Here is a 25,991-nt window from a genome sequence, read left to right as displayed (position 1 = left end):
GTGGTTAGATGAGGGGGGGTAAGGGGAGGATAGGTGGTGAGGAGGAGGAGGTAAAAGTGTTGCCAGGTGAGGAAGGAGGGAGGTGGGAGAGAGGGAGGGTAGCCAGGTAAAGAGGAGGGAGGTGGGAGAGAGGGAGGGAGGAACATAACAATCACTTGCTAGTGGTATGCACAGTCTCGTCCTGCTTCATGACTGTGAGCTGACATAATTATTATCCACTTCTCCTGATCGTGTTGTCATGTCTAACGAGTGTAAATTTTCAAGGTCCTTCGTTGATCATCTGTTTAACGACGATTATACAGTATAACGTTAAAGAGTTAAGACATCAAAGGACTTTATGAGACACACGAATTATGCTAAGATATGCGGCGGTACTGAAGCTAGACTAATAATTGGTGTGTATACAGAATCAATTGATAAGATTTGGCTATCGTGTTTGAAGTGTGGTGAGTTGTTAGGACACACACACACACACACACACACACACACACACACACACCCACACACACACACACACACACACACACACCCACCCCTCTTGCCCTCTTGCTTTTCATTCTAGTGCAGCATTGTTCCTCCTCCTCCCTCCTCCCCTCCCTCTCTCCTACCCTCTCTCCCTCTTCCTCTCCTCCCTCATCCCCCTTTCCCTCTCCCATACCCCTCTCCCTCTCCCCCGCGCTGCTCTAGATTCACAAGCAAAACACTACAAGCTTCCCTGTTGGGTCTTGTGGTCATTGTTTTAGCGCTTCTCTTTACACAACATATAAGGGGGTACTCAATAAACTAGCTCCTCTCGTCCCATGGTGCAACTCAAAGGACTCCAATGGAAATAAACATCAGATGGTGTTGTCGGTTATCATTGGTCAAATTGCTTTACTGATTACCTAGACCAATGGTAATCAGTCCAAGCTGTGGTATCGAAAACAGAACTGGGCTTAATAAAACAACAACACACACACACACAGCAGAGTTATAGGTGTGTGTGTGAGAGAGAGAGAGAGAGAGAGAGAGAGAGAGAGAGAGAGAGAGAGAGAGAGGTGCAGTACTTCACCAATACTACTAAATAATTCGTTGACTTACGTTTAAAATCACTAAATTAACGTACCGAATATATTGAACAAAGTTAGCTTATATTAATTTATCTCCTAACTGGTACTAAATGAACGTGAACCGCATCTAATTAAAGTAGAATTTCAGATATCATTTTATCTTCTAACTGGTATTAAATTATATAGTTAAGCCACGAATCTCAGTCTTATTTGATGTTAATTTTCGTTGTAGTTAATTTAAGTACAATTAAGACTTTAATATTACGAGAAACATATAACTTAACTCAAACTTCCAGACAATTCATGGGACATCCGACACAGTTGATGACATTCTGTAATAACATATACACATCAAGAAGCAACAATGTTAAATTAGAACTAGTGAAGTGTTTGTGTTATTAAGGTCACATATTATGCCTTTATCATTTGACCAACTCTTTGAGTATGATGACGCGTGGGGGTAATTCATTATACTCGAGGTGTTTTAAGTTATCATACTCAAGGGGTTGTCGTGATACTCAAGGGGTTAAGTCATACTCAAGGGGTGAAATCATCATACTAAGGGGGTAAGTCATTATAATTAAGGGGTTAAGTCATCATACTCAAGGGGTTAAGTCATTATACTCAAGGGGTTAATATTTTTGTTATATATATATTTTTTTTGGTTTGCATCTAATCCATATGGCATCACAAATATTGTGACCAAGTCCCAGGTTGATGATCTGAATTTCTTCCTCATTTACACACAATTGCAGGGTCTCAATTGTTTCTCTTACTATTGACAACACAACATACAAACTTAACTTATCCTAACCCGACCTCACCCCCCCCCCGAGGCACTTTATTAACCGAGAGTTGACAGTGCTCCATGTGTTCTCTCGCTAGGGATTCACCTCCAGCCGGGCTCTACTATCTCCTACAGCTACATCGTCAGGAAGGCTGTTTTTAGCACCATTAGGCACAAAAACACCTCAATATGAATATCACATCGCTAAAGGAAGCCATCACTCTGCGCATGCGTGGCGTCCGTCGCCTAGCAACCAGCCAACGCGCCACGCTCTACAGTCTCCCAGGCGGTGGCAGATGTGTCAATTACGACAACAGGAAGAAACAAAGCTGTAAGTATTGACCACAATAATATCAGAAGTGTATGTGAGCGTCGGGTTATGAGTTATTCGTGTGGGTGGGCGGCGTATAGGCCTAAGGAGAGAGAGTGAGACAAGGAAAAGGAAAAAGAGAGTGGATGAAAGTGAGTGACTTCTATAAAGGTCACCTGGACGTAATGTTATAAGTTACACGTATATTAGATAAATAAACTGACACACACACACACACACACGTAAATAAGACAATTGTGTGTGGGTTAACTGATCAATTCAATTCAATTTCAATTGTTTATTCCTTGATAGAGGATATTCCTTTAACACATAATCAATATTATTTACATAATATCTGGTCAGTATGGGGAGGATCATCGTGTCTCCGTCAGGGGGTCGTGGAGTGGTGGTCCAGCAGGCGTCACGGAAGCGTTGTGTGTGGGGACATCTTAGGAGGTTAACTGATCATAGAGTATAGATATATTAATAGTCATACTGCAACCTGTAAATAATAAGACATTACAGATTTGTACTTGATGATTTTACCACAAAACTACACTGGGTTAAATATTGGATGAAGGATAGGATGGGATAGGTTTGGTGTAGGATAGATCAGGTTAGGTTAGCTTAGGTTAGGATATGTTAGGCTCGGTTAGAATGACGTAGGTTAGATTAAGTTAGGTTAGGTTTGATTTCGTTCGCTTATGATAGGGTAATAGGTTAGGTTAGGTTAGGTTAGGTTGGTTAGATTAGATTAGGTTATGGGTAAAGAAGTAAAATAATTGTTCTTATTACCATACTTCTTTATTATTACGGGTTCATGGCCCTTGTGTACAGTATATATTGATCAGCACTCAGCTTGTGTTTATTTTAATGATAAGTGTTTGTCTGTACACACCATTAATTGCTTAGGTGAACGGTTAATGGTGATGATGATGGTGGTAGTGGTGGTGGTGATGGAAGTAGTATTGATGATTATGGTAGCGATGGTGATGGAGGTAGTGGTGGTGATGCTGGTTGTGGTGGTGATGCTAGTTGTAGTGGTGGTGATGGTGATGATAATAGCGTTGATGATTGTGGTAGGTGGTAGTGATGGTTATGTTCCACGAAAAAAAAAACCGTATCGTAGAAATCTATTCTCAGAAAATAGACGCCGATTCTCCACTCTTTTGTATGGATAAATTTTCAAAGCTCTTTTTTTTTCTATATATTGTTTTAAGCTACACATTATAAGTCTAGGACGAAACGACGCTTGTTGGGATGACTGGTTTAAGTTTTTATACATGTAAACTTTTTCTTGTTATTGAAAGTCGGTGAAGGATTGAGGCCGTGGGGGAGGGGTAGAGGGGTAGGAGGGTGAAGGAGGATAGAGGATAGTGTTGCCAGAGTACCCAGCCTCGGTAACTGTTCTCGGGTAGGATTTGAATTCGTCCAAATGTTATTTAATTATCATTTGAGTTATGTAAATACTGGATGAAACTGTCCATATTGATCTGACTTATTCCCTTCAAGGAGGAGACCCTAAGGAGAACTACCTGACGAGGATGAGGAGACCTATTTAGACGGAGACTTAACGAGGAGAACACGGAGATGGGTGCGTGTGCCACCAAGAAGCAGGCCATCAACCCGGGGTCAGCCCTTGATAAGGTCATCTCCCAGGCCTCCAGCGATGACTGTGTCCTCTATCGCCTCGCTGATTACAAGAAAGGTCAGGTCATGCGGCGATCAGGTTGGGTTGTAATCAGATCGGGTGAAATTCTTACGATTGAGTAGATCAGAGGCACAGGGCAGGTCTTGTGTTGTATCAGGTCAAACACATTCTGAACTCAGGTCATGTCCTCCCTCCCTCAGGTGAAGGAGTGACCCAGGTGTTGTCTCTCCCTCAGGTGGTCGGCTGATCGAGGAGTACAACAGAGGCGGAGGGAAGGAGGTGGAGAGGCTGATCCTGGAGGAGTTTGGCATCTTCATGTATAACCACGGGCGGGGCAAGGAGATCACCCGCACCGAGTACCTCAAGTGGAAGTACCGGAAAGTGCCCAAGGATCAGGTAGGAAAGTGTCTATAAGGTCCTCCAGGTAGGAAAGTGCCTCATGGTCCACTAGGTAGGAAAGTGTCTTAAGGAACCAGTTGAAAATATTGTCTCTAAAAAGTGTGTGTGTGTGTGTGTGTGTGTGTGTGTGTGTGTGTGTGTGTGTGTGTGTGTGTGTGTGTGTGTGTGTGTGTGTGTGTGTGTGTGTGTGTGTGTGTGTGTGTGTGTGTGTGTGTGTGTGTGTGTGTGTGTGTGTCAACAGATGGTATTAAAAGTTCACCATCTGCGTTTTCTCCTACAGATGGTCGTACAAATGGAGACGAAGAGCCCTTTCGACCCTCTACATAAGTGGAGCGACCATGAAGCTTGCTGGCAGATGCAGTTCCGAGGTTCCTTAGGGGAGACACTGCTACATGTCCTCATAATGTGTGACACAAAGGCCCACACTCGCGTCGCTAAGATTCTGCTCAGGTGTTTCCCCAAGCTGGGCATTGATGTTGTGGAGGGAGAGGAGTACCTGGGTTAGTACCTGTGTGTGGGTTGTACCTGGGTTAGTACCTGTGTGTGGGTTGTACCTGGGTTAGTACCTGTGTGTGGGTTGTACCTGGGTTAGTACCTGTGTGTGGGTTGTACCTGGGTTAGTACCTGTGTGTGGGTTGTACCTGGGTTAGTACCTGTGTGTGGGTTGTACCTGGGTTAGTACCTGTGTGTGGGTTGTACCTGGGTTAGTACCTTTGTTAGTACCTGTGAGTATATGCTCGAGTGTGGAATAGTTACTTTACTTTAGTGTATATACCTTAATTGGTGTGTTACAGGTGCGGGGGCTCTTCACCTGGCTATCGCGTACTCCAACAACGAGTTGGTCACCATCCTCATGGCCTGTGGCGTCTCCTTCACCCAGCGGGCCATAGGTGTGTCTTAGTCCTTCTTTCCTTCGTTCATTGACTGGCTGACTGAACTGACTCAGTCGACCATGGTTTCTATCTTGTCCTGCACTTGTTCTCACCTCCCGCCTGTAATATTTGTACCTGTAACCACTGTATCCTGTACTACCCAGCCGCAGGCACTGAACGGTTTCTTCATGCTTGCAGGGAGTTTCTTCCTGCCGAGGGACCAGCAGGTGACGCAGCCTCCTGGCCCTGAGTACACGGACTACGAAGGATTGGCTTATCTAGGGGAATACCCGCTCGCCTGGTCAGCCTGTCTGGGCAACGAGACTGTCTACAACAAGTTACTAGACCTTGGCGCAGACCCTAACCTACAGGATTCCTTCGGCAACATGATCCTGCACATGGTAGTCGTGTGCAACCAGCTGGTGAGTGATGCACGCTCCCCCCCCCCCTGTCACATTAACTTGTATTTACCCTACCCTACCCTACTCTACCCTACCCTACCCTACCCTTACATAATATACCATAGACTGACGAAGGCTCCCATAACCAAGTATTACCTCTGCTAAACTAATCTAATTAACTTTACCTACCTGGACATATTCTTACCTAACTTGACCTAACCTTACCTGTCTCACACTACCATGACCCTCTCTCCATTTTCTACCATCACACACTACCATACTCTCTCCCTATGTCCTCCCACCATCTCAGACTACCATAACCATTTCTCCATGGTCTCCCACAGGGTATGTTCTCCTATGCCTTACGACATCCCCGACTGCCTGCTCAAGACGGCATCATGAACCTGGCTGGACTGACTCCCCTCACCCTGGCGTGTAAACTGGCTCGCTCGACCATCTTCAAGGAAATGTTGGAACTGACTTGCATTGAGTTTTGGAGATACTCAAACATCACCTGTAGTGCCTACCCTCTTAATGCACTGGATACTATCAGGCCCAGCGGCGAGACAAGTGAGTTAGGGGATGAGATGAGTGAGTTTAAGAGTGAGATGAGTGACTTAGAGACGAGATTATTGAGTTTAGGGATGAGTTCAGTGACCTTTTAGATGCAATTACTGAGTTTAGGTATGATATTAGTGAGATTAAGGACGTTGTAGATGAGATGAATATCTTTAGTGACAAGACTAATGATTTTTGAAATGAGATAAGTGACGTTGAAGAATTAGTGAGATTAGGTATGAGATTTGTGATTAAAATGGCGCCTTATCTCCGTCAGATTGGAACTCGGCTTTGATGATCATTCTCAACGGGACCAAGAGTGAACACCTTGACATGTTGGAGGGCGGCATCATTCAACGCCTTCTGGAGGAGAAATGGAAGACATTCGCCAGGGTGAGAGAGAGAGAGAGATTGCTGCCTCTCTGTTAAGTCTTAAATTGTTACACCTACAAAGTCACACAAAATATACACTCACCCACACACTTATCCACACACTTATCTACTTACACACTCAGCCATGCACTTCTCCACCCACACACTCACCCATACACTTACCCACACACTAATCTACTCACACACTCACCCATGCACTTATCCACCCACAAACTCACACACTCACTTACCCATACATTTACCACACACTCACGCACCCACTCACCCATACACTTACCCACACACTCACACACTGATTATATAGAGGACCTGAGATAATTAGGGAAAGAACACTTAATTTAGGCAAGTTAATTGCTATAGAATTAAATTGCTTGATAATAATTAAAGTGAAATTGCTGGTTAAAGTTTTCCCACCTAACCAAGCCAAACCTAACCTAACATTAACCTAACCTAAACCACAGAACCCTTAAACCACTGTTCTTCTCTCCCACAGAACCCTTAAACCACTGTTCTTCTCTCCCACAGAACCCTTAAACCACTGTTCTTCTCTCCCACAGAACCCTTAAACCACTCTTCTTCTCCCACAGAACCCTTAAACCACTGTTCTTCTCTCCCACAGAACCCTTAAACCACTCTTCTTCTCCCACAGAACCCTTAAACCACTCTTCTTCTCTCCCACATAACCCTTAAACCACTGTTCTTCTCTCCCACAGAACCCTTAAACCACTCTTCTTCTCCCACATAACCCTTAAACCACTGTTCTTCTCTCCCACAGAACCCTTAAACCACTCTTCTTCTCCCACAGAACCCTTAAACCACTCTTCTTCTCTCCCACAGAACCCTTAAACCACTGTTCTTCTCTCCCACAGAACCCTTAAACCACTCTTCTTCTCCCACAGAACCCTTAAACCACTGTTCTTCTCTCCCACAGAACCCTTAACCACTCTTCTTCTCCCACAGAACCCTTAAACCACTCTTCTTCTCTCCCACAGAACCCTTAAACCACTGTTCTTCTCTCCCACAGAACCCTTAAACCACTCTTCTTCTCCCACAGAACCCTTAAACCACTGTTCTTCTCTCCCACAGAACCCTTAAACCACTGTTCTTCTCTCCCACAGAACCCTTAAACCACTCTTCTTCTCCCACAGAACCCTTAAACCACTCTTCTTCTCTCCCACAGAACCCTTAAACCACTCTTCTTCTCTCCCACAGAACCAATTCTTGAAGCGGTTAGCTATCATGTTGCTTCAACTCGTGCTTCTGAGCGGGGCAGTGTATCTCCGCCCTTGTTACTGCTGCCCCAAGAATATGTGGAAGGCGAGTGTTACCTGTCTCTCTACCTGCCTCTCTGTCTCTACTTCTGTCTATTTACCTGTTTACTTATGTTTCTATACCTGTTTGCTTCTGTCACTACACCAGTCTACTTCTGTCTCTTTGCCTGTCTACCTCTGTCTTTCTGCCTGTCTACCTCTGTCTCTTTACCTGTCTACCTCTGTCTTTCTACCTGTCTTTCTCTATCTACCTCTATCTTTCTTTTTATTCTATTTCATTTACTATCTTTCCTGACTGACTTTCTGATGGATTCTTTCTCCCGGGAATATTTTTCAAAATAAATAAAGTTGAGAAAAAAAAATCAATATAAAAGTTAATATCAATGTTAATGGTAATATCGAGGAGACATACATTCCTGTGATGATATGTTAATGACTCTTAATTTTTTTACAAAGGTATCATGACTTTTTATCTTATAGGTAACGTTTAATTATGATGACAGTAATTAACTCCTGATATGAAAACCTTCAGAAGTAATTACCTTTAAACTGTGAAATGTTAATTATGATATAGACAGATGCCAAGGACTCATTAACCTTCCACGTTACCTCCAGACAACACAGAAGGACTAAAAACAGGTCTTCCGTCCACCCACAGAACTCGACGGAGTACAGTGTGTTGCTATATGACAACTTCTACGACGCAGACTTCATGAGCATTGCGCGGTACTGCTTCGAGACGGGGACGTTGGCCGGCGTGATCTCCTATGTGGTGTTCCAACAGGGTGAGGAGATTATGAACCAGGGCCTCTCCTCCTTCATGCGGGGCTTGGTGAGTAGTCTAGGGGGCTAGTAGGCTAGTCCATGGGGCTATTAGGACAGTCATGGGGTTAATGGGGGTAATCCAGAGGCTAGTAGGACAGTCCAGGGGCTAGTAGGATAATCTAGGGGCTAGTAAGATAGTCTAGAGGCTAGTAATATAGACCTGGGGCTATTGGGATAGTCCAGAAGCTAGTAGGTTAGTCCAGGGGCTAATAGGATAGTCCAGGGGCTAGTAGGACAGTCCAGGAGCTAGTAGAATAGTCCAGAGGCTAGTAGGGCAGTCCAGAGGCTAGTAGGGCAGTCCAGGGGGTAGTAGGATAGTCCAGGCCCTGTTAGGATACTTCAGGGGCTAGTGTGATAGTCCAGAGACGAGTAGGGCAGTCCAGGGCTAGAAGGATAGTCCAAGGGCTAGTAGGAACGTCCAGGGCCTAGTAGAACAGTCCAGAGGCTCGTAGGGCGGTCCAGGGGTTAGTAGAATAGTCCAGAGGCTAGTAGAATAGTCCAGAGGCTAGTAGAATAGTTCAGAGGCTCGTAGGATGGTCCAGAGGCATTATCTGGTTGCATCACACGTTCTCTGGATTCATTAGAGAACTCACGTTAAATTTTCTGTCTGGACTGCATCGTGTTCTCTGGTCTGCAATAGAGAAATAATGTTTTTGGTTCTCTTTCAGTCTGGCAATGCTCCCAAGGCCATCTTCTTGTTGTCAAACCTCCTCATCATGCTGTGTGTCCCGTGTCGAGTGGTTTACTTCTTCAAGCCAAAGATGTATTTCCTGCGTGATATTGAAGACGAACTGATGGCATATGCTGTGGCTGGCTCCTGGTTTATGCTTATGTTCTTTGCCGGGTGAGTCAATGTTCTACGGTGGGTGAGTCAGTTATGTTCTCTCTCTTTCTCTCTCTCCATCACTGTTTCTCTTCCTCATTATTGTGGATTAATTGTATTCATTGCCTTTTCCTCTTCTCGTGTCGGATCCAATACTCGTTGAGGTAATGATCACACCCACCCACCCACCCACCCACCCACCCACCTCCCTCCATCTGTCGCTATTCCATCCATTAATCTTGGTTTTTCCTTCACCGAATCTGCCTCTCTCACTACGCCATTATATTGAGTCATCATATTCATCCTTGTAATCCCTCACTATATACATCAACACAGTGTACCGTGATGGCAAGTGAGACACGAGCATTAGGGAACGTGAAATACCTCTATCCCATTGGCTATCAGTCTCTCACGATTCCCTACTCCTCACATTTAGTAATTCTCATTTTTATCGTCATTTATCTCATGCATCGCTTTATCTTTTATGTTTTTGTGTATGTGTTTTCATTCAGTAGTGAGATGGGTTTAAGTGTCGTGAGGTAGAAGAATGTAGTGCTTGAGTTTTGCTAATAAATGGATGTTAGACGATTGTTATGTGCTAATGTGGTGATGTGCCTGACAGTTTAACTAAGAATATAAAATTTCAGTTCTAGTAGGCACCAGTTCTAATAGACTCTAGTTGTAATGGGATCCAGTTCTAATAGGCACACACTCTCTGTTTCTCTCTCTCTAACCTGTCCCTCACCTCTCCCCTCCTTCTCCCCCACTCCCCTTATCTCCCTCATCCTCTCCTCATCTCCCTCATTAACCTCTTCTCTCCTCATCTCCCTCACTAACCTCTCCCTCTCCTCTCCTCATCTCCCTCATTAACCTCTCCCTCTCCTCTCCTCTCCTCTCCCTCATCTCATTAACCTCTCCTCTCCCTCTTCTCCTCACTAACCTCTCCTCTCCCTCATCCTCCCTCATCTCCCTCATTAACCTCTCCTCTCCCTCATCTCCCTCACTAACCTCTCCTCTCCCTCATCCTCTCCTCATCTCCCTCATTAACCTCTTCTCTCCTCATCTCCCTCACTAACCTCTCCTCTCCCTCTCCTCATCTCCCTCATTAACCTCTCCTCTCCTCATCTCCCTCACTAACCTCTCCTCTCCCTCATCCTCTCCTCATCTCCCTCATTAACCTCTCCTCTCCTCTTCTCCCTCACTAACCTCTCCTCTCCCTCACAGCGCCCTAAAGCTAACAGGACCGTTCGTGGTGATGATCTACAAGATGATAACTGGGGATATGTTCACCTTCAGTATCATCTATTTCATCATGTTGCTGGGGTTCTCTGAGGCGTTTTTCTTCCTCTACAAGAGTCCCAAACACGACAAGGACAGCAAGTACGCGACCTATGGGACCACCTGGATGGCGCTGTTTCATATGACTCTGGGAGATTATGATGTGAGTCTTGATGTTTGTTTGTCAGTGTGTGTGTGTGTGTCGTTCTGTCTCTGAGCCTGCTTCTGTCTCTCTCTGTTTCTGGGTCTGTTTTTCTGTCTATCTGGGTATCTGTCTATGTGTTTGTGTGTTGTCTCTGTGTGTTTGTCTCTGTCTGTTTTTGTCTTACTGTGTGTGTGTGTGTGTGTGTGTGTGTGTGTGTGTGTGTGTGTGTGTGTGTGTGTGTGTGTGTGTTTTTTTTTTTTTTTACCCTTTTATATAACTTTAGTTTAAATCACTACAGTAAGTAAATGTTGTTAATAACCTCAGTAAATAAATGCCCAAAATAACATAATTAATAACGCCAATTCAACTATACCATAATTACTAACACAATAACATTACTTAACGACAATATAACACTACAGTAGTGGAACACCTTTACAGTGAAACCTCTATATAATGGACTTTTATCTCCCTTTAACCCGCTATATGGAGGGTTTTACATCTAGTGGACCCTTGATATAACGGATTTTTATTTCTATATAGTCCATTATAAGGGGGTTTCACATCTAACGGACCCTCAATATACCGAACTTTCCTCTCCATATAGGGTGTAGACCGTTTAATGGAGGTTTTTATTGTGCTGTACTAAACTGTTCTTCTCTCGACAGTATGCAGGGATGAACCAGAACATCTACAGTTCAATGAGCAAGTTTGTGTTCCTCGTATTCACCATCATGTTACCTATCATGTTGCTGAACATGTTGATCGCCATGATGGGTAACACCTATAGCACTGTCATCTCTATGTCGGAGAAGGAGTGGGTTAAAGCTGTGAGTACTGTATTGATGTTATGGTGTATGTGTGTTGTGATGGTTAGGGTGTGGTTATGTAGGGGTGTGGTTGTGTGGTAATGAATGGTGTGAGAGGGTGTGGTTGTGTGGTAATGGTAAGGGTATGGTTGTGTGGTAATGGTATGACATGGTGAGGGTTGTGGTGCAGTAATGGTGGTGAGAGTGTAATATAATGGTGATGTGTTGTGGTGGTGACTTTGGTGAAGGATTGGTATTGATGACTCCGTGTGTTGATGAGGGAGTGTGCTGTTGATGCCACATTAGAGATAAGATTTTATACTGATCTATACTCATATTAACTACCTCATCCTTGAAACAGTGGGCCAAAATCGTCATCGCCCTCGAACGAGCCATATCGCAGGAAAAGGCCAAGGACTACCTCTACATGTACAGCTTACCACTCGGAGGAGGCGGTGACGGAGTAGAGGAGAGCCTTGGTGTCATGGTCATTAAGAGTAAGGACAAGACGAAGGCCAAGCAGAGGAAGGGCGCCCTTAGTAACTGGAAGGTGGGGTCCTTGCGCCTCTTACTTAAAGCTCTGTTGGTAGTGATTTAATGTTTGGAATTGTACTTGTCCTTGTGACTATAGTAGATCGAATTCTGTAGTGTAAATGTGTAATAAAACTGATGTCATACCCCATTCCATCCTCTCTCTCTCTCGACGTATTCACCTTCTACAGCGTGTTGGACGAGTCACCATCGACGCCCTACAGCGTCGGGGTGTGTCGGGAGAGTTCCTTCGTCGGGAGATGTGGGGCCTCCAGACAGCTGCTTCCACACCTGTCAAAGGGTATGATAAGCCTCCTTACCTGTTCTCTCACCATAGTACCTGTAGGCGTCCTCCACATTTTTACCAACACACCAGTTTTTAACACCTGTACCGTCATAATTGTATCTCCACAACCTATAAACTACCTTCACATTTGTGCCTGTACACCTGTAGCATCATACCTCTATCTACACCTGTCACCAACACCTGTACTTTATCTCCACATCCGTACCATAACATTTATGCCTCCAGGTATTATTTTAACTTTGTATTGAGGGAAATGGGATGAGTTTTGTGTGTGTGTGTTTTGTTTAAAGTTATGACGGATGTAGCAGCATGAACCAGTAGTTTTTGTCATGGATCATTCTGTATGACGATTACCAATACACAAGCATTGTTTTCCTGCAAATTTATCTTTTTAAGCAAAACAAACCAGCCAAACATAATCTGTCTAAAGTAACTGGGCTGAAATATATTCGAAGATCATTCGGTTAAGTTTGATGAGGTTGGTTTGTTTAGGTTAGATTATCATGGGTTGGTTACTTAAGGTTTGGTTGGTTCACTTTGTAATTAAAGAACATAGCGACAAAATACTCTGTCTGAATTGGCTTACCAGTTCACAGCATGTTATTTACAGCCTAATTCTTGCATTAACAAGACCACTGTATTACAGGCCGGCCAAGAAGAAAGGCTATGGTGGTTTACTTGGTATCGAGACGGGACCTGCTACTAGCGACATTATGGGTGACGCTCTCAACCAGTCCATTTTCGCTGGTGGGGAAATCATTGACCCCAACGATGAGATGGACGGTTTCGGGGCCCTCACCGGCGCTATAGACCAACTTGCCTTCACCAATGACCTCGACTTCTCTGGCGATGGCATCGACGATGATCCCTTGAAGCCAAACTTGGGACATGACCAGAAACCTCCAGTATATTCGACCACTCTCCAGGTCCCCGCTGAGCCGAAGAAGAAGAAAAAGAAGCGGCGCAACTCCAGTGATGGCTACGACAACCCGGCATTCATAGACGATGAGGAGCTGTTGCTGGCTTCTGCCCTAGATGGCGGAGAGTCAGATGGCTCTGACACAGACATGCTGGAGTCCCGCCGTCTTGCAAAACCAAGGATCATTATCCGGGCTGAGACAGAAGTGGCCACTGTCAGCACCACTACCACCACGTCAACGAAACCCACAGCAACCACAGCTGGAAAAACCCCGGGAACTGCTGTCGCTGCAAAGGATCCAAAGGCAGCAGTCCAGACTGCCGCCACTAACGTCCCTGTCATCATCCCCAGGCAACGCTTGCCATCCGCCAAGATGAGACGCATCGGTTCTGCTCGGAAGACTCCAGCACGTTTTGCCATGACCTTCACAGAGAAGTATGACCCAGTGGGGAAAGAGGTCCAGAAAAAGGTAGTCAAACCTGAAGACACGGCAGGCGCTGTCAGCGTCACTGAGAGAGCTGAAGAAGAGACCAAGAAAAAAGACGACAAGAAGAAAGGAAAGAAGAGTGAGGAAGAAGCCACAACCTCCACAATGGACGTCCAGGAGGAAGATGGTGACAGCGGGGACAAATGGGCCGAGAAGAAGCCCAGACGCCATAAGAATAAAGTAGGACCTTCGAATAGCTCAGAGGAGTGTGTGATTGGCGTCGAGGCTCAAACACAAGACGACATGAGCATCGGTCTTCATTCGGGAACAGATTCTACCCGTGAGGAAGTGAAGGCAAAGGATAAAGAACGACCAAAGACCTCGGTAGCAAGTCAGAAAATGAAAAAACGTGCGACTGAGAATGTGGGCAACATGAACAGCATCTTGCCCTGGGACAATGAAGACGGGGACATAAAGTAGTGAGTGATTAAGAGGAAATTGTCACTCAAAATTCCTGTAATGTCTCCTTGTAGTTATGCCTTACTCTTATTGATGTTATGTCCCTCTTTCTCTCATCTCACTGTATCTTCTTCTACTTCACTCTCTTAGTGTTTCACTCTATATGTCTCCATTCTCTCCTTATCCCTCTCCTTTTCTCCTTGTCTAATTATGTCTCTCCCTGTTCTTGTCCAATTGTTCTTCTTCCTCTCTCATTTTCTCCTAATTTTCTCACCGAAACACTGACTCACACAGGGATTGAAACATTGAATTACATAAGGATTACTTGAAGCTTTGAATCACATAGCAAATAGACAAGGCAGTGAATTCTATATAACTAGTGACTGAAGCACTGGATCAATTAGTAACTGAAGCACTGGATCAGATAGTGAGTGAAGCATCATATTAGATCACATAGGGACTGAAGCACTGAAACAGAATGATAGCTGTAACCTAAATGTTTGAATCATTTAACAATACTGCCTGAAGTATGTAATCACTAATTATGGTGTAATTTTCTGTCCAAATCGTTTAGTTAACTGTAATTAATTGTATTAAAGTGTTTGAATATATATTATATGCTAAACTGATTGTTGTGCTGACCATTGAGCTTTTTATTATGTGTACAAAGCTGTTTACCTTGTTAACCGTACAAAATTGTTTATGATATTACAGTTAAAATATTTACCAGTTAACTTTAACTTCACTAAACTGGTTATTAACTAAGTGTACTTGACTGTTTACAAAATTTAATTGACTAAACTATCTACTGAAGTAACTGTAATAAACTGCTTATTGAATTTGGTAAACTGTATTAGTTCTATTCAACTACATATGAAATCAACTTTACTAAACTGTTTATTGATTCTACTGTAACGGCGGGCTGTTTCTCTCTCTACTCATACTCTGCCTTATCTTTTACTCTTACTTCTCTTGTCTTAGTTCTTTAATTCAATTGTTCTTTCTACTTACTTCAATGGTTACTGCATAACCTTAGTTCTTTCTGGTAGCATGTCGAGGGTCTAAGGCACATGGGTATTGTAATTCTGATATCAGGGTCACTTGGACGGAAATAACGGTGAAATACTGTGGGGAAAATGAATACTCCTAAAATACTCTAAGAACAGGTTTATTAATATGAAATCAAAGGGAAAAAGAGATATTATTAACATATAACTTCAAGGTGCAACTCCTCACTTACACAACTGCAAACTCAGTATTTTCTTATTTTTACTCAACAGCAATTTACTCAGATATTACTCTTACTGCACACAACCTTACTGGTGTTACATTACATTACATAGCAGGACCAGTTCCTTGGCCCTACTCACTACACATAGTTACATGACAACTCCTTGCAGATTTCTTTACTTCTCACACCTACTGGTGGTACGTGGCATTACAGTATAATTACAAGGCTTTACTCAAAGTCCCAAGTGGACAACCTTACTTCTCACACATTACTAGGTGCTTCCCATTACATCCAGTTATAAGACAACTGGCATATGATACTTCACAGACTGTTGGTAATGCATATGAGATGCACTCACAACATGCATGTTAATACTGAAACCAGCAAATACATGGGTCCACTACCCAACATGGGATAATTATCTCTAATTAATTATCCCCAAGCATATACATCAAACACTGTGGGCCATAACTTCCAGGGAGCAGCCCAGGGTAGGACACTGGGGCTCACGACCGTTGCTGTGTGCTGTGATCGGTGGTAGCCAGACACATGGCGAGTCTGGGGTCTAGCTCACGAGGCGGGCCTGCCGTCTCAATCATGTTGAATTACCGACATTAATGCATATATTGATCCCTGCTGGTTACCCACCGGCTCAGCAGCCGATGGGGTGTTCAAATATGCCCACCCTGGAATCTGGGAACAAACGGGAGAGAAGATGTCACGGCACTGGGAGGCATGATGACAACACCATCATAACAAATCTCTCGTCTGGCAACGTCAGACGACATTTACTTTATATTACTTCTTACACTGGGTGAATGACAATTCCACTGTTAAAGCATGAACACTGATATTCACTACAATTGACTGAATCAAACTGAATGGCTATAAAACACTGCTACATACCTGGGAACAAACGGGAGAGAAGGCGTCACGGGACGCTATCTCTGCCCACCCATGGTATATATACCCCTGAGTTGCCAGCGATCGCTACTCACGCAATGCCAGAAATTACAAACAACTCGACTGTTACTCATTCAAAGATGACCCTCAGTTGACAAAGGTCTGGCGAATTACTAAAGTTGATTTACACAGACTAATTCAAGATTGAGCTTGCCAGCAGAAGTATAAAAAACGTATTGACAACTGTGTTCGAAGGCGGGACTTACTGGGAGGGATCATGAGTATAAACGTCGATGGGGAAAAACACGTCTCTTCTTCGGAATAACTAACCCACTCATGTTTTGCGTTCGTGGGGTATAATAAGAATCAGTAGTTAAAACAGACTAGCAGTTAACGTGACCATGACACTACTAAACTGTTTGACTGTACTAAACTGTTTAAAATAATAGTACAGTACTGTAGCTCGTAAACTGTGTCTCAAATGAACTATATTCTTGAATAAAAACTATACTATTGTACTAAAATGCATATTAGTGTCTTGTTAACTGTAATAAATGATTCAAGAACGTATTATACTATTCAGGACTGTATTCTTGTATTCAAGACTGTATTACAGTATTTAGGACTTTAATATACGATGCAGGACTGTAATATACGATGCAGGACTGTAATATACTATGCAGGACTGTAATATAATATTGAGGACTGTATTATAGTATTGAGGACTGTATTATAGTATTTGGGACTGTATTATAGTATTCAGGACTATATTATACTATTTGGGACTGTATTATTGTATTAATGACTGTAATATTGTATTGAGGATCCTATTACACTATTCAGCACTGTATTACAGTATTCAGGACTATATTATACTATTCAGGACTGTATTATAGTATTCAAGACTGTATTACACTATTCAGGACTGTATTCTTGTATTCAGGATCCTTTTACAGTATTCAGTACTGTATTACACTATTCAGAACTGTATTCTTGTATCCAGGACTGTATTACAGTATTCAAGACTGTATTCTTCTATTCAAGACTGTATTACAATACAGGGGTATTTAGGACTATAATAATATACTATGCAAAGACTGTATTATATTATTGAGGACTGTATTACAGTATTGAGGACTGTATTATAGTGTTCAAGACTGTATTATAGTGTTCAGGACTGTATTATACTATTCAGGACTGTATTATACTATTCAGGACTGTAATATAGTGTTCAAGACTGTATTATAGTGTTCAGGACTGTATTATACTATTCACGACTGTATTATTGTATTCAGGATCCTTTTACAGTATTCAGGACTGCATTATTGTATTGAGGACTGTATTATAGTATTGAGGACTGTATTACACTATTTATGACTCTATTATAGTATTGAGGACTGTAATATAGTATTGAGGACTGTATTATAGTATTGAGGACTGTATTATAGTGTTCAAGTCTGTATTATAGTGTTCAGGACTGTATTATACTATTCAGGACTGTAATATAGTGTTCAAGACTGTATTATAGTGTTCAGGACTGTATTATACTATTCACGACTGTATTATTGTATTCAGGATCCTTTTACAGTATTCAGGACTGTATTATAGTATTGAAGACTGTATTATAGTATTGAGGACTGTATTATAGTATTGAGGATTGTATTATAGTATTGAGGATTGTATTATAGTATTGAGGACCGTATTATAGTATTGAGGACTGTATTATAGTATTGAGGACTGTATTATAGTATTGAGGACCAGTTGAAGACCACTGCGGGCCCTATACTTATTGTACAGGAGCCCGAGGCAGGGGGGTTATTTAAACAACTTCCCTACGGGGACCGGTGGTAGAAGCGGTACCGTTCTTGCCTGCAAGCGAGACGTCGCGGGTTCGATTCCCGGGCCGGTGGAAGTTGTTTGGACATACTTCCCAGCCCCCATTAGTCCCTGTTCACCTAGCAATAAAGTAGGTACCTGGTGTAAATCGAAAGTTGCGAATTCGTATTCAGGGACAAGTTGTTGGAGCTTCCAATAACTTGATGACATAAACCACTGACTCTTCAAGCTTCTACGCCCTTGACTCTTCAGGCTTCTACGCCCTTAACTCATGAGACATAAAGGCAAGCATGAACTTAGCATGCTTCCCTGTTGGGCGCTGTAAACGCTTCTGCACTTCACCTTACACAAGGATGTAGGGGAGTGCCCAATAAAAAAAAAAAAAAAAAAAAAAACCCTCCCTACTCAAGGACACAGGCTGCGGTATGAGAGGCGGCGCTGATTGGCTGATGGGGAGGACGGCAGTTGGCCAATCAGCGAGCGAGGGTGGTGCGAGTAGGCAGAGCATAGGGAGAGTTAGCAACTACAACCCTTATCAACAGTGGTTTTTTCTTGTCGTCTTGGAGGATACGGGGTGAATGTTTCTGAATCCTAACCTAACACAGATGTCGATTTGCAGGAGACTGGGTGCAAATAATAGAGCTAGTTTTGAGGTAAGGCTGTTTTGCACAGCACTAAGAAAAAGTTCTCAGAAGTGTGTGTGTGTGGGGGGCTCTTAGTGTCTGCTACATTGTACTAAATTATACTTTAATAATAATTAAAACAGACCAGGACCTTCTTTCTCTCTCCCTCTCATCTCTTGAAGAATATACCACTGTTCTTATGAAACACTGAACGAACGACACGTTTTGAGCCAGTGAACAGTGACTTGTGACAGTATGGATGTTGTGAGTGTTGGCCAAGAGGGAATGAAATGAATATATTGTCAATATAACACCTTATTGTTATATTAGTGAGGACAGGATGTGCTAGGACCATTACTGTTACCCATCACACTCATTACAGTACAATACACTCATACAACTTGGTGAGGTTAACTTATTTTGTACTCGGCTGTGTGCACGGACGCGATAACTTAGGTGTTACTAAAAGAGCTAAACTCTCCAGAAATCAGTTTATTGTTCATATATATATATATATATATATATATATATATATATATATATATATATATATATATATATATATATATATATATATATATATATATATATATATATATATATAATGGTTGCCCCTCGTGTAACGAGGATGGCCGGCCCAAGGGCCACCTAGGCGTGAATTTGTTTAAGGTGTATACGCTGTCGCTAACACAACAACCACACCCTGAGTTAACGAGCTGCATGACACAATGTCAAAGAATAGTCCGAGAAGACCGGACAACTCGCCAACTGCACTGGCTAACCATTACCCCGGAATACGATCCGCAAATCGATTAACATCCAGGTTCCCAATTACTGCTGGGTATACAGAGGCAAATGGCATAAAGAAACTTGCCCATAGTTTCACTCTGCCCGGGGACCGAACCTGTGTCCGCTCGTTTGCGAGGTGAGCATGCTGACCATTACACCACAGGTTATATATTTCAATATGTACATACACACGTCTATGTATTTTCCAACAATAGAATATGCATTAACACAACAGATTTTCCTTATATCTATCAATATATGTTTATAAATCTCTTTGAGGATTCGGTTTGTGAATTCATATTTGGTACATAACTATTTTTTGGAGTGTGTGCTGAAAAATCATTATCAATCTAACTTTGAATTCCCAAACATAAATACCTGTATTATACCTGTACTAAGTAGAGATAATTGCCTATTAACGACGAATTCTATATTTTTTTTATTAAACCTCTGCCTGGCCAAGGACGATTAAACAGATGTTCATAATATATCGAAAGGAATAGTTTATAAAAGAAAATTGAACCTAAAATAAAATACTTTAGGTATTTTCTGGGTGTCTTATGATAGTATACAAGGTCTTGAGTGAAATAGATCAAATTTGTCATATACAATATATAGAAATGAATTTCCATTAAGTTGTAGTAATAAAAAAAACATGATCCCTGTTTGACACACACGTAATTAGTATTTTGAAGCTTAACTAACGCGTATCCCTATCTAGTGAGGCACACACACACCACCCTCTAGTTATCTCCAGTACTTCTTCATTCCTAATGTTCCTAGATAATCTTTACACCTCATAGCTCAGGTTACGAGTTCACACACCAACAACAACAGACAGGTGTGAGGGACTCGTCTCATCTTACCTGACCATCACACCTCCCACACCGACACAAGGGTAGGCTTGTTACCATACTTCCTGATGATTTCCCAACGCATGGTTACCTCCAACAGTACAGTACGAGCGAGACGAACGTTGCCGCTATAATCATTGTCAGCTCTGAAGGACATACATACATACACAAGCTTTATTATTTTTGTGGCCTGTATTTTAGGATTTTAGCCCGGAGACTTAAATTCTCCTCCTGTTAGCGTCCATAACAACTGGAATCACCTTCTAATAGATACCACGATTGCTAAGATTACAGGAAAAGTGGGCGGGCTTTTAGCTGACGTCAGTTGGATATGACGGAGAACACCTGGCCCACCACAACACAATAGACCAACTTTTCTCCTTGTAGCTAATCCTCCTCGTGATGGCTTTCAACCTCCAGTTCCCATCGGGAGTAAAAAAAAAGGAAGATATTTTTGTAGGAATTCAGGTGAAATATATTTTACTTTGGTGACATATTTTCTGGTTCTATATCTTTTCGTTCTAATATGATTCAGAGGTTTCATGTTTTATGTAAATAGAACTTCACTGTTTTAAATACTGATAGGTAAGTCACACACACACACTTAGGCTGACAAGTTTAGACATCTGAATTAATATGAGAGGCCTATGAAAAATATCACGGCGCGTCGATTGCTGTCAGAGTGTGGGTGTTGGTAGAGTGTGTAGGTAGTGGTAGAGTGTGTGGGTGTTGGTAGACTGTGTGGGTGGTGATAGAGTGTGTGGGTGTTGGTAGAGTGTGTGGGTGGTGTTAGGGTGTGTGTGGATGGTGGTAGAGTGTGTGGGTGTTGGTAGAGTGTGTGGGTGTTGGTAGAGTGTGTGGGTGTTGGTAGAGTGTGTAGGTAGTGGTAGAGTGTGTGGGTGTTGGTAGACTGTGTGGGTGGTGACAGAGTGTGTGGGTGTTGGTAGAGTGTGTGGGTGTTGGTAGAGTGTGTGGGTGGTGGTGTGTGGGTGTTGGTAGGTGTGTGGGTGTTGGTAGAGTGTGTGGGTGGTGGTAGAGTGTGTGTGTGGATGGTGGTAGAGTGTGTGGGTGTTGGTAGAGTGTGTGTAGTGGTAGAGTGTGTGGTGTTGGTAGAGTGTGTGGGTGGTGTGTGTGTGGATGGTGGTAGAGAGTGTGTGGGTGTTGGTGTGTGGGTGGTGGTGGGGTGTGTGTGTGGATGGTGGTAGAGTGTGTGGGTGTTGGTAGAGTGTGTGGGTGTTGGTGGTGTGTGTGGGTGGTGGTAGAGTGTGTGTGGATGGTGGTAGAGTGTGTGGGTGGTGGTAGAGTATGTGGGTGTTGGTAGAGTGTGTGGGTGTTGATAGTGTGTGTGGGTGGTGGTAGAGTGTGTGTGGATGGTGGTAGAGTGTGTGGGTGGTGGTAGAGTGTGTGGGTGGTGGTATGTGTGGGTGGTGGTAGAGTGTGTGGGTGGTGGTAGAATGTGTGGGTGGTGGTGGTGTGTGGAGAGTGTGTGGGTGGTGGTAGAATGTGTGGGTGGTGGTAGAGTGTGTGGATGGTGGTAAAGTGTGTGGGTGGTGGTAGAATGTGTGGGTGGTGGTAGAGTGTGTGGATGGTGGTAGAATGTGTGGGTGGTGGTAGAGTGTGTGGGTGGTGGTAGAGTGTGTGGGTGGTGGTAGAGTGTGTGGGTAGTGGTAGAGTGTGTGGATGGTGGTAGAGTGTGTGGGTGTCAGGGAATTTAATATTCTCTCTTCTATCGCTGCCTTCTTCCTTTTTTCCTTCAGCTCATATCTCCTTTTTTTCCTCCCGCGTCACGCCCTTCCTCTTCTTCTCCCTTCCACCTCAATCTTCTCCTTTTCTTCCTTTGTCCTCATCCCCTTTTCTTACTTTCACTTCCAAACGTTTTCTTTCAATCCTTTCTTTCTCCTTCTCTTCAATTACGAGAATAATACAATAAAATATAACTAAATATACTAAACACGCTAAGTAAAGTATTAGAATAGTACTGAAATATCACAGCAGCTTTACAGTTACTGGAACGTACAAAGAAAGACATTATTTGCCAGGAATATTATCGTAAAACACTGAAATTATTCTAGGAATAACTGAAATATTCCTTAGAATATTCCTGAGATATGAGAAGTTTGAAATATTTCCGAATCAAAGATGATAAACATTGTGAAAATTAAATATTAATGTTAAGTAGACTGGGATTTCTGAATGTATAGCAGTTAGTGAACTGACTTGTGACTGGTAGCTCGCAGTGATTGATATGACGTGTGGAGAGTTATCATACGAACGCCCCCCCCCCCACAACCCTTTTTCCCTTCCCCTTCCCTACTCCTACGCCTCCCTCCGCCACCCCACCAAGGCCATAGGTCCCTCCAAGATAGTGTTTGGTTCATTAAAGCTGCTGTCACACTAGAGTTTCTACCCAGAATAAAACCCCCGTAGCGTTGATTTTTCAACGAACTCTTCAAGTTATCTACAGCTACAAGTTATTTGTTGTCGGAAGTGGGATGATACGGAGCGTTTGAAAATCCATGGTACGAAGGGTTGAAATTTGCTATAAAATTTACACCGTTCTTATTTTTTATTACTACTTTTCTTTTTCGTCTTAGTCTTCTTTAACAGGACCACACATCTCACTGAAGCGGTTAATGGTGCCATAGAAAAACACAATAAAGCCATCCTGCTCTCCAACTGAGCTCAAACTAGCCGCGAGAGCTGGGCGCCTGGCCAACAGTTCCTTTCGCCAGTGAGACCAGTGTGCGGAACGTACCGTTGACTTATTGCCTGTGGGTGAAATGCTATCGCGAATTAATTGCATGATAAACTCAAGTGTGACCGTAGCTTTAGTCTCTCTCCTACCCAGTAACCAAAGGACCAACGATGAGACGCTTTTACACTCCATAGAGGATGATTAACTTAATATACCGGTAAAAAGGCTATCTTATCATCCTTCTCCTTGTGTCTGCAGAAATCTTATTGACATCTCAACGTTAACTTCGCCTTCCAAAAATAATTACTTTCACTACTAATAAGTTCATATATATATATATATATATATCTTGATAAAATCACACGGGAAAATGGAAACAACGTGTGTATGATTTTATCAAGATTTATCTTATCCACGTTTTCATTGTGGATTTACATGAAATATATATATATATATATATATATATATATATATATATATATATATATATATATATATATATATATATATATATATATATATATATATATATATATATATATATATATATATATACTTTATCACATTGATATTCAGTGACATTTTCAACACAAAGTCATTTACAGTTTTTCCAACAGTAATTTCTTTTACAATTTATCCACAATGAATTCGTTATCACTTTCGTTACAATAAAATCTTTTACAGTTCTACCACAATAAACCGCACTAAATTCTTTTACAGTAAACCATTTACAAACTCACTACACTGAAATTATTTACCATTCTTTAAAAAAATAATTTACAATATCACCTAAATTTACAAATTCGCCACAATAATTTTAGTTACATTTTCACCTCAGTAAATTCATTTTCTTTTCTGTCACAATAAGTTATTTACAATGTCACCCATCAAAAATGTAGTCCGCGTGACACATAACATTTATAAAGGCAAGAGTGGCAAATACCTTTTATGGAGAGAGAGACCTATTATTTGTTAACATAAATATGAGATTATCTTTAGCTGAAAAATATCCCCAAGTAATATTGAATAACTTAGGCTGCTACACACTGGTCCTATGAGTCAGTGGTGGATCAGATGAGTCAGTGGTGGATCAGATGAGTCAGTGGTGGATCAGTTGAGTCAGTGGTGGATCAGATGAGTCAGTGGTGGATCAGATGAGTCAGTGGTGGATCACTAATGAATCCTATGAAAACGGCGAGTCAGTGTAGGAATACGGAAACAGTGAGGTGCAAATTTTGTAACTCACACAACGGTTGTCAACATTCACTCACGCAGGAGAACTCTCAAACTCCGGTGCTGTCACGTGTGCGCTGAGAGGACCATGTGAGCGCTGAGAGGACCATGTGAGTGCTGAGAGGACCATGTGAGCGCTGAGAGGACTACTCGAAGCCACAACTACAGCTGGAGGACTGTTGGTCTCGTCGGCCGAACCACTGAACTCCCTGTTGAGGATTCTGTAGGAGAGCAAGTGTCTTTGGTGGCCCCTGGAGGTGTGGAAGTAAAGGATGAACTCCGGTGATGTGAATGTTGTAGGAGGGATGCTGTCGAGTTCTCCGTCACTGATCCCCTCTTTGGTCTCGCCCCGACAAGTTTTTCAGTCGCTACAGTTATGGATGGCACCAGGTTTTCCGTGGAGGTGTTCTCTGCTGGCGCGGGCTGCTCCTCTGAGGAGTCTGTTGGGGAAAGGTCGCCTGATGATGAAAGAGTTGTTGGTTCCCCTATGGAGGCGTCTGAGTCCACTTGAGGGTCATCTTTGGTATTATGCTTTCTGGAGTTATGTAACTGGTCAGGGGAGGGGTCACGTGTTCTTAAATCTGCAGAGGAAGTTTCAACATTTGGTCCTTCATGTTCTTCTGTTATGATGACGGCGTCACCCTCAAGTGATCTAGAAACTACTGTTGTTGATGTCTCAGCTTTGTGAGTTTTGCTTTGGGACGAAGGAAGTTGACCTAACATGTTACTGCTTTCGCTAAGAGAGGAGAAATTGGTGCTTTCCTTCTCATGGTGAATAACAGAAGTCTTACTCATTATTGTGCTCTCTGTAACTTCCTCATAACAATTGACATCTTCACTGGAGGGTTTGGCAGCCTTATGACCGTGACTATCAGAGCAGGAGAGTTGCAGTGAAACCTTCTGGCCTGGAAAGTGATACAAGGGGTGGAAATTGCCAGTAGAACAAGTATTTGCTTGACTATCAGAAGATTGCTTGAGAGCATATTCCTCAGCCGGGTGATGTTGGACAGGACTTTGTTCCACAACAGAATGTTTAGCTGAAGAAGTAGCTGAAGACGGCTTCTGAATGCTGTAGTATGACCCAGTAGAGTGTGCAGGTGGCTGTCCATCACACGGTCCACTAGGCTCCCCGTTGGAAATGTGTTCACTAATTTGTCCATTGTCGCTGATGGATTGCTGGACATCATAAACACCTTGTGCGCTGTTACGGAGTGAGTTCGAGAGTATTTGCTTGTCGCTGGCAGGATGAAGGTCTGGTTTCAGGTTGGTGCTTTCAGTCGTCGAGATGGGAAGGTAATTTTCCAAAACTATTGATTCCTTGTTGATTCTGATCATACTCGAGGACTTCATCTCCATGTCCATTGACGACCCTGAGAAGAAAAAAGGGAGTGAGGAGTGTGGGCGCGAATCACACCAGTACCCGAGTAGCAAAATTATTACCAAATAACTGAAGTCACAATGAGGCACAACCCCCTCATTAAGTGTAACGATAAGGAATGCCCAATGATGATGATGATGATGATGACGCAACTGTTTAAGATCTGGATACATGTATAAGCTCGGTGATGGTGAAACAATAACTAACTCACCAAAAAAAAGCACTTCCAGATTAC

At 42.7% G+C, this 25,991-nt stretch overlaps 2 protein-coding genes across 2 annotated transcripts in view; one reads left to right on the top strand and one right to left on the bottom strand.

Moving 5' to 3' along the window:
• Positions 1–1,965: 1,965 nt before the first annotated feature.
• LOC121855004 lies at positions 1,966–15,194 on the top strand. The gene is made up of 16 exons (XM_042349830.1): positions 1,966–2,167; positions 3,659–3,854; positions 4,033–4,193; positions 4,477–4,696; positions 4,991–5,086; positions 5,267–5,490; positions 5,814–6,039; positions 6,305–6,420; positions 7,633–7,737; positions 8,350–8,523; positions 9,185–9,360; positions 10,564–10,780; positions 11,431–11,592; positions 11,933–12,121; positions 12,294–12,403; positions 13,056–15,194. The coding sequence occupies exons 2-16, from the start codon at positions 3,737–3,739 to the stop codon at positions 14,233–14,235; spliced, it is 3,474 nt and encodes a 1,157-aa protein (XP_042205764.1). The 5' UTR covers positions 1,966–2,167; positions 3,659–3,736; the 3' UTR covers positions 14,236–15,194.
• Positions 15,195–24,102: 8,908 nt separating this feature from the next.
• LOC121855014 (melanopsin-like) overlaps positions 24,103–25,991 on the bottom strand; it is a 32,236-nt gene continuing 30,347 nt past the window's right edge. The window contains exon 9 of the mRNA XM_042349850.1: positions 24,103–25,748. Within this exon, the coding sequence (XP_042205784.1) occupies positions 24,541–25,748 (1,208 nt within the window). The 3' untranslated portion in view covers positions 24,103–24,540. The remainder of the gene's footprint in view (positions 25,749–25,991) is intronic.

This window comes from Homarus americanus, unplaced genomic scaffold, assembly GCF_018991925.1.
Source record: "Homarus americanus isolate GMGI-L3 unplaced genomic scaffold, GMGI_Hamer_2.0 scaffold16022, whole genome shotgun sequence".
Taxonomy (NCBI): Eukaryota; Metazoa; Arthropoda; class Malacostraca; order Decapoda; family Nephropidae; genus Homarus; species Homarus americanus.
This window is presented reverse-complemented; position numbering and strand designations above follow the sequence as displayed.

What these genes read in the sequence shown, in the direction of transcription:
- LOC121855004 (XM_042349830.1), top strand. Translation starts at nt 3,737, where the DNA reads ATGGGTGCGTGTGCCACCAAGAAGCAGGCCATCAACCCGGGGTCAGCC. An exon ending in GGAGGGAGAGGAGTACCTGG is followed by an intron (nt 4,697 to 4,990) that starts GTTAGTACCTGT and finishes GGTGTGTTACAG; the next exon opens with GTGCGGGGGCTCTTCACCTG. An exon ending in AGAAGGAGTGGGTTAAAGCT is followed by an intron (nt 11,593 to 11,932) that starts GTGAGTACTGTA and finishes TCCTTGAAACAG; the next exon opens with TGGGCCAAAATCGTCATCGC.